This window comes from Triticum urartu, chromosome 5A (genome assembly GCF_056163025.1).
Source record: "Triticum urartu cultivar PI428250 chromosome 5A, HENAU_Tu73, whole genome shotgun sequence".
NCBI lineage: Eukaryota > Viridiplantae > Streptophyta > Magnoliopsida > Poales > Poaceae > Triticum > Triticum urartu.
The window spans coordinates 393,673,918-393,683,054 of NC_141877.1; the positions used below are offsets into that span (position 1 = coordinate 393,673,918).

The following is a 9,137-nucleotide window of genomic DNA, read 5'->3' on the forward strand; positions in this document are numbered from 1 at the left end:
ACTTCAGATACTCTTTGTTTGGACCTCCAGTATTTTCCTCTTTTAGAAAAGCTTCTAAATTTCCGAAAATGTTTCCATAATTTCAATAATGTTCATGATTTGAAAAAATATGCACGAATTTAATTTGTTTTCACAATTTAGAAAAAATGTTTGAATTTCAAAATAATGGTCACTGATCGATTTGAAAAATGTTACTGCGTTTCACAAGATGTTCATGAATTTTAAAATAAAAATAGAAAAAAGGAAGAAAAATCGAAAAATCGAAAATGCAAAAAGAACGGAAAGAACGAAAGTGAAAAAAAAACATTAAAACCCGAAAGAAAGAAAAAACTCTCCTAAAACCGGAAAAGAGCTAGGCTGGCCTAGGGATCCGGGGAGAACGGCTTCTTTTTTTGCAAGTTCGTACTTCAGCTGCGTTGCAATGGGCCATGGCAGGATTTACAAGTTAAAAAAAACGCGGAGTTCATCACTGAAACAAAAGGAGTAGATTTTTCTGTTTCTCTTCAGGTGTAAATCCAGGAACTTTTATCTTCAACCATCCGAAGGTATGTTTTTAAATTACAATTCATTTTTTGAACCGAGCATTAACCACTTTCCATTAATTTTTTAACGGAAATACAGAGTTCCAGAACAAGAGAACAGAAGACAGGAGAGGAGCTAACAGGAAACCCACTACCTGCACCTGCAATCAACATCGCTGTGATTCACCTGCCATTACAACAACAATTACCTAGGCATTATTTAGTTTCCAGATCAACACAGGCTACACAGGTTGCGAGTCACATCGCTGCGATTCAGCTGCCGGAGCCACCGATTGACATCGCTGTGCGGGCTCCTCGTGCCGTGGTGTCACGCCTTGCGGAGCTGGTGCATGGTCTTCAAGGCGGAGATGGCCGTGGCCGGGTCGAGGCTCTTGGGGCACGTCGCCGTGCAGCTCTTGATCATCCTGCACCTGTACAGCTTGTCCCACCCCTCCGACAGCGCCTGGATCCGCTCCTCCCCGTAGTCGTCGCGGCTTCAAATTATCATTGCACCACGAATCACTCTAGTTAGATATTCTTTGATCCCCGCAAAAACAAAAACAAAATCATACGAAGTACTGTACTACGCACGTACCTGTCGGAGACCCAGCGGTAGGCGTGGAGCAGCGCGGCCGGGCCAAGGAAATCCTCGGAGTTCCACCAGTAGGACGGGCAAGCCGTGCTGCAGCACGCGCAGAGGATGCACTCGTACAGCCCGTCCAGCTTCCGCCGCTCGCCCGGTGACTGCGCGTGCTCCCGCCCCTCCGGCGCCCCACGCTTCGTCTTCAGCCACGGCTCAATCGACCTTCCATTATTCGTTTGGTTATTGCAACATTAACGACTAGACTAGGTGGTACGTAACTCAACGAGTAGGCGCGTGCGTGCGTACTTGTACTGCTGGTAGAAGTTGGTGAGGTCGACGACGAGGTCCTTCACCACGTACATGTGCGGCAGCGGCGTGATCATCGTCGCCGTCGACGTGTCGGTGTCGATGGGCTTCAGGCACGCCACCGTGTTCACCCCGTCGATGTTCATGGAGCAGGAGCCGCAGATGCCCTCCCGGCACGATCGCCGGAACGCCAGCGTCGAGTCGTGCTCCGACTTGATCTTCTGGAGCACGTCCAGCACCTAGGCATGCACATGCACAATCATTCATGCCCGCACAATCAAGCTGCAAACGAACAGCAAGACCAACGTAGCGTACCATTGGGCCGCACGTGCCGAGGTCGACGAAGTAGGACTGCAGGAACGGCCGGCCATGCGCGTCCGGGTTCCACCGGTATATCTGGAACTCCTTCACCGTCGCGGCCTTGCCGCCGCGCTTCTTCTCCTCCTCGCCCGCGGCGAGGCCGGCCTGCTTCTCCGCGGCCTCTCGTGCGTCGACGCGCGCGGCCGGGTGGCCCTTGAGCGCGGGGAAGTGCTCGTCGCCCTTCACGGCCCTCTTGGCCGCGCCAGCCACCCGGTCCTTCACCGACGCCAGCCTCGGCAGCGTCCTCCTCAGCATCGCGAATCGCAGCAGTACTCGCTCGCAGTGCGGCCGGTTGTACGTGGCACCTGCCGAGGATCACTCGAGCGGTGGACCTAAAAGGCTGATGCGCTGCACGGCACGTGCCCGGCCCGACGACACGTGTGGCACTCTAGGACAAGATGTGTGGAAGGTGGAACCTAGAGCGGTTTGAGGCCGCGGTAGGATAGCGATCGCCCATGCGGGCTCTAACGTGGGCCGAGGCCCAAGTAAGTAGCGAAGCGGGATCGTTTTTCCACCGGCTTTGGAAGCTTTCGTTCGGACTTTTTGAAATTTCAGAATATTTAATATTCTGAAATTAGTTAGTATCTTCTAAATTGATAAAAACACCCATTAAATTTTTGTTTTTCAAAATATATTTTTTATTGACGATTTATTTTGAATTTATAGATTTTTTAATTCGTGACCTTTTCGATTTTTGTGGATATTTATTGAATTCAAAATAAAATTTAGAAATTGATGAAGCATTTTTTGAAATCCTAAATATTTTTTTTCAATTCGTGAACAATGAATTTGTGAACTTTTGAATTCGTAAAGTTTTTGGATTTGCAAACTTTTTGTCAACCATGAAATATTCTGGATTTGCAAAAAAATAATTCGTGACCATTTATTGATTGAAGAATTTTCTAAAAATTCGTGAACATTATTTTATTCACGATTTTTGTTTCAAATTGGCAAATATTTCTTCTCTATGTTTCATGCCCGTTTTTTCTACTTTTCTCATTCATCCTTTTGCTAATAAATTTCAATGTGCATTTAATTAAACGTTCAGTGTATAAATGATCGGTGTGTATTAGAAAAAATATTCACCGTACATGGGAAAAATTCACTATATATAAAAAGTGTTCATCGTATAATAAAAATTTGGTCAGTATGTATCGGAAAAATTGTTTACCATACATTAAAAATTGTTCAGTTTGTATCTAAAATATGTTCATCATATGCTAGAAAATATTCTCTGTGTATTTCCAATTTTTGAAAGTTTTCCTGGTATATCATAAAAATGTTTATATTACAACAAACTATAGAAAAGGAAAAGGAAAAAAAGCCGAAAGGAAAGCCAGAAGAAAAATACATACATGAAGAGGAGAAAAATCAGAAGAAGAGAGGAAAACAAAAGTAAAAAGAAACAAATAGTACTACAAGGTAGACTGAACATTGAACTTTTTTGGTCCATCGAGACAGCAGGTAGACTAGGTTAAATTCTCTTTCAAAAAAGAACAGCTTGGGTGAACCGACTAAATAGCCGTGATTGCTAATTTGGGCTTATAGCGCCATCTATCGGGACAATGCTACATATCTCTTACAGCGCTACGTAGCACTCGCATCGCCCGCAATGCGCGGTCAGCACTTCCTCTAATGGCCGGCCCAGGTTCATATTTTTTACACCTGGCTTGTTTTCAAATGTCGCTTTTCTATCTAGGTCATCTTTTAACGAGGTCGCTTCCTAGTTAAAATGTTGCGAAACTCAAAAGAAATTCATGAATTCAGAAATGTCTAGGAGTTCCAAAAAATGTTCATGAATTCAGAAATATTCATGTATTCAGAAAATTTTGTGAATTTCAAAAATGTGCATGGATTTCCAAAAAAACATTGTGGATTCAAAAAAAATAGTAGACAAACTTTTGACATCATGGTTTTATTTTTGAAAATTATGACATTTCTTGAAGTTGTGAACAGTTATTTAAATTCTATTTTTTCAAATTGTGGACAACTTTTGAAAACAATTTTAATAGAACACGAAAAATATTTGAAACCATGATTTTTTTGCTAAAAAACTATAATTTTTTAAACTAAAAAAAACAAAGGACGGATATAAAAAGAAACAAATAAACCAGATTTTTTTTAGTGGTACACATAAACCAGATAGAGCTGGAAAAAATGCACATCATGGTTCGCTTGCTGGCTTTCCTAGTAGGTTGGCACATTTTGTACACTTACAAAGTGATCTGCTGCTTAACGATCGCAATGCTACACAACATTTGTGCAATTATAGGGCTGTCAAGACTAGGCGCACTAAAAAAAGTTGCACCCGTGTCGCACGTAATGTTTCAGCCCCTTGTTGCAGGTCGTGTTTTGTTTTTTGCGATTGCCCCGGCTTGTTTTTTGAAGCTTATAGAACAGGCTGATTTTGGGAAGCTTCTATAAGCTCGCGACCAGCTTTGGGTTTTACGTTCGGTTCTCGTATTTTCGTTTCCGTTTGCTTTTTTCATGTTCTGATATTTTTCAAAGCCATGTTTTTTGCCAAAATTCAGAAATTTTTTGAATGCTTGATTTGTTTCAAGTTTATATATTTTATTTAAATTCCAGGACTTATTTAAAATCCGAAATTTTTAAAATTTGTTAAAAATCAATTCACAAGTTTTTTTTGAATTCATGATCATTTTTTGAGTGTGCGAACTTTTTTCCAAATTCATTGATCTTTTTAATACTCATGAACTTTTCTCAAAGTTAACGGTCAATAGTCAACGGTCAACTAGGTCAATCGACAACCGAGCACGCGTGCGCGTGATATGCCAAGCGAGCTGCTCGCCTCGCATTGCTGGGCCACACCAAGCGAGCAGTCGCATGGCGCTGGCTGCCTAGCTGGCTAAGGCGCCTAAATATGATGTATCCTAAATTGTGGGAATGCTATAATGGCAAGATGGTACTCACCCTAGTTACTGAAAATGGGCCAGCCCAATAACTAACTAGTGCCTAGCAGTTTTGTGAAACATCTTTGGTCCAGCGTGCGGAACCTTCTACCCAACTATTGAAAGGTGTTACACGATTTTTTTATTCTTTTCTGTGTTCTTTCTATTGGTTTTCATGTATTTATTTTTATTATTTCTTCTATTCATTAATTTATTTTCTTTTCCATTTACTTTTAGTTTTTGTTTCCTTTTTTCCTATTTTCAAATATATGTCAACTTGTCCAAAAAAAATTTGAACTTTTTTGGTATACAGGTTGGACATTTTTTAGATAAAACATGAATAAATTTTAGATCCATCCTGAAAATTTTATGTGAATACATATTCAAAATTTTGTAAAATGCACATGAGACCTGTTTAAATACACCGTGAACATTTTTCTAAAAGCGTTGAACATTTTTCAAACAGTTCATGATCATTTAAAAAAATTATGAACATTCTTTTAATACCTTTGAATTGTTTTCACTGTTATGAATATTTTCTTATATATTAGTTTTTTTTAACATTTCATGAACATTTTTGAAAATGTGACATGCCTTTTCTTTTTGCAAGAACATTTTCTAAAGCCACGAGAACAAAAAAAATCACATTCCAGAACATTTTGATAATATGGGATGAAAGTTTGTTTTAAGGGACAAACAAATTAAATTTTCCATATATATTTATTAATACATCTCTATATTGTAGAACATTTTTAGAATGTAAATACTCCCTCCGTTCCTAAATATAAGTCTTTGTAGAGATTTTACTATGAATCACATACGGATGTATATAGATGCACTGTAGAGTGTAGGTTTATTCATTTTGCTCCGTATGTATTTAGGAACGGAGGAAGTATAAGGTAAGAAAAAAGAAAACAAATAATGCAAGCCTCACTCCACGAAAATGAAAGCAAAAGGGTCAAAATCCCCACTGGGCCGGCCAACTACAGGCTACCTTTGAGGCGCGAGATGGCCAGCACTTCGGGTTTTCCAGAGTCCGTTCATAGGCCTCGTCCTGAGCTTTGCTGACATTTTTTTCCTTTTAGATTTTAGGAAAACAAAAAGGTACAACATCTATAAAAAATGTTCAATTCTTTATCATTTTTTTACGGAGGTCAGTTCTTTGTCATTGATTGAAATATTTTATTCGTGGCTTACCAAGCTGACCGCTTGGTAAAAACATTCAGTAATAAACAAAGAGGATTAGTAAACAGCAGTTTGTCTCTTAAAAAAAGTAAGCTGCAGTTTAAATCTTTGATAGCAAAAAAAGAAGCAGGCCCCACTCACCAAAGATGTTGAGTCAATTGAGTTAATTTTGTTGAACATGTGTACATATACGTAGGTCTGGGTTATGTATGCCGCACCTATAGTGTCTCTCTCCCCCTGTATGTACTTGTATCTTGGGATACAAGACACCGGTCACACGCCTTGTACTTATATATATGTGTCTAGTGCATGTTCAATCAATTATCGATGCACCAAATCATTATCTACGTTATATCTATTGCAAGTCGATCCTTCCGCTTCTGCTAACCCTAGCCGCCGCCGGCCGCCGTCGCCGCCCCACGCCGCCGCCACCGCCCCTCCTTCCCGCATGCCCTCCCTCCACGCCGCGACGCCCTCCCGTCGCGCCGCCCGCCCCCACCACCCCGCCGCTTCTCCCAAGCTGCGCCGCCCGCCCTCCACCACGGCGCCGCCTCTCCCCAAGCCGCGCCGCCTTCCTCCCCACGAACTCGTAGCCATGTCATCCGACGCCTTCACCTACTCCAACCCCTTCGCCGTCGACCCTGCTGAGATCCGCGACATCAACGTCCATGCACGCGTTCCCGTGGTCCTTGACGCCTCCAACTCCACATACTTCGCGTGGAAGACATACTTCTCCCTGCTCTTTCGCGAGAACAACCTCGTGGATCATGTGGATGGCACCGTGGACTTCCGCGCCATGGTGGACGACGCCAAGTGGACCGCGATCGACGCCGCGATCATCCGTTGGTTCTTCACCATAATCTCTAAGTTGAACGGCCTCTTCACCGACAACAAGCTTCAGCGCTACGTTTTCTTGCAGCAGGAATTTTTTGACTGTCACCAGGATGAACAGTCCATTGATGACTACTGCTGCCGTTTGAAGACGTTGGCGGATGAGCTCCGTGACATTGGAGCCAAGGTGGATGACGACCTCTTCCTCAGCACGCTCACCGCCGGTCTCAACGAGGATTTCGGCAACGCCGCCTCCAACCTCACCTTGATGCCGGAGCCCTCCTTCCCCAAGTTTGTGGCGTACTTGCGGTTGGAGGAGCGCCGGATGAAGGGGGGTCAAGAAGCGTGTGCAGCATCATGCCCTCGCCGCCGGCACCTTCCATGGTGCCCCTCCACCGGTCGCCCCACCCGCGCCGCGCCAGCTGCCGCCGCCCCCCACGCCTCCGGGGCATTTCCCCCTCCCGCCCGTGCCTCCCGCCCCTCCCGCTGCCCCCCAGCAGCCGGACGGTGGACGACGTGGCAACCGCCGCGGGGGCGGCCGCAAGCAGCAACAGGCGCTGGGGGGGCCCTCGTCAGCAGCAGCAGCAGGTGACTCCCCCATGGACGTACGGCACCAACCCATGGACAGGCCTCGTCCACGTGTACTTGTTGCCGGTTTCTCGGGCTCCTGCTCCGGGTATCCTTGGGCCTCGCCCGGCGGACCACCAGGCTCTCTTCGTTGCGCAGAACGCCGCTCCCTACAGCGGCTACGGTGCCGCCCCCCGCCTACGCCCGCCTACGGGTCCGCGCCGGCCTACGGCGCTGCCGCCGCGCCGGCCTACGGGGCCGTGCCCGCCTACGGCGCCACCGCCGCGTCGGCCTTCGGTGCAGCTCCCGCGCCAGCCTACGGAGGGTTTTACCCTCCTCAGGTACCGCCGTCGTGGGACCCGGCCCTGCTCGCCGCCCTGCACTCCGCCCCGTCACCGAGATCTTATGGTGGCGGTGGTGACTGGTACATGGACTCGGGCACCACCGCTCACATGACTGCTCATCCCGGTAACCTCACGTCTGCCACTCCCGTTCATACTCCCACCCGTATCACCGTTGGTAACGGTTTCTCCCTACCCATTACACATGTCGGTCATATGTCTTTTCCGTCTACTTCTACTCCTGTCCATATGTCTAATGTTCTTATGTCTCCTGACTTAGTTACTAATCTTGTTTCTATTCGTCGCCTTTCTCGTAAGAACCCTATCACCGTTGAATTTGACGATGTCGGTTTTTCTGTGAAGGACGCCCGTACACAGATGGTACTCCACCGATGTGACAGCCCGAACGAGCTTTACCCCGTGCACCCCTCCGGCGCCACCACCACCCGGCGGTCCGTCGCCTTCGCCGCCAGTGTCGATCTTTGGCATGCCCGTCTTGGTCATCCCAACTCCACCGTTATGCGTCAGATTCTTCAGAGTTTTTCTTTCTCATGTAATAAAGTCGATGATCATACTTGTGAGGCTTGCCGTCTTGGCAAGCACGTTCGTCTTCCCTTTAGCGAGTCTACAAACATTTCCACCTTTCCGTTTCAGCTATTGCATAGTGATATTGGACGTCCCCGGTTGCTAGCAACACGGGCTATTCATACTATCTGGTGATATTGGATGATTTTTCCCATTATGTGTGGACATTCCCTCTCCGTCGCAAGTCCGACGCTCTTGTCACACTCACAACTTTTCATTCATATGTCACCACACAGTTCGGTCGTCCCATTCTCGCCTTGCAAACTGACAACGACAAGGAGTTTGACAACGTCGTCATCCGCAATTTACTTGCGTCCCACGGCACCATCTTTCGCCTCACATGCCCCTACACATCCCAGCAGAACGGTGTAGGATCTAGAAGTAGATGTGTCTAGAAAGGGGGGGGTTAGACACTTGGTGCTAAAGTTGCAATTTTTAAGCTTTTTCGGTTTAAGTGGATTTAGGCACAATTTCAACACACACAATACATATCAAGCACGCATGCAAAGAGTATATGAGCAGCGGAATGTAAAGCATGCAACTTGCAAGAATGTAAAGGGAAGGGTTTGGAGAATTCAAACGCTATTGGAGACACGGATGTTTTTCCCGTGGTTTGGATAGGTGGTGCTATCCTACATCCACGTTGATGGAGACTTCAACCCACGAAGGGTAACGGTTGCGCGAGTCCACACAGGGCTCCACCCAAGGGCAACGGTTGCGCGAGTCCACACAGGGCTCCACCCACGAAGGGTCCACGAAGAAGCAACCACCCACAAAGGGTCCATGAAGAAGCAACCTTGTCTATCCCACCATGGCCATCGCCCACGAAGGACTTGCCTCACTAGCGGTAGATCTTCACGAAATAGGCGATCTCCTTGCCCTTACAAACTCCTTGGTTCAACTCCATAATCTTGTCGGAGGCTCCCAAGTGACACCTAGCCAATCTAGG

The 9,137-nt window shown here is 46.1% G+C and overlaps 1 protein-coding gene across 2 annotated transcripts; it reads right to left on the bottom strand.

The window, feature by feature from the left end:
- Positions 1-658: 658 nt before the first annotated feature.
- On the bottom strand, positions 659-2,092 carry SDH2-3 (succinate dehydrogenase 2-3). 2 transcript variants are annotated; one of them, XM_048718850.2, is made up of 4 exons: positions 1,726-2,092; positions 1,411-1,631; positions 1,117-1,326; positions 659-1,015 (listed from the first exon to the last, which is right to left on the bottom strand). In XM_048718850.2, exons 1-4 carry the CDS (start codon positions 2,023-2,025, stop codon positions 850-852), a joined length of 897 nt encoding a protein of 298 aa, XP_048574807.1. In that variant the 5' UTR covers positions 2,026-2,092; the 3' UTR covers positions 659-849. The 2 variants fall into 2 exon arrangements, with proteins under 2 accessions (XP_048574807.1, XP_048574806.1); XM_048718849.2 differs by having other exon boundaries at positions 1,411-1,649; positions 1,726-2,091.
- Between the last annotated feature and the right edge of the window lie 7,045 nt (positions 2,093-9,137).

Excerpts from the sequence above, each read along its gene's own strand:
- SDH2-3 (XM_048718849.2), bottom strand. The coding sequence starts at position 2,025 with ATGCTGAGGAGGACGCTGCCGAGGCTGGCGTCGGTGAAGGACCGGGTG. Across the intron at positions 1,327-1,410 it reads AACTTCTACCAGCAGTACAA|GTCGATTGAGCCGTGGCTGA; the intron begins GTACGCACGCAC and ends GAATAATGGAAG. Across the intron at positions 1,016-1,116 it reads TACCGCTGGGTCTCCGACAG|CCGCGACGACTACGGGGAGG; the intron begins GTACGTGCGTAG and ends GATAATTTGAAG.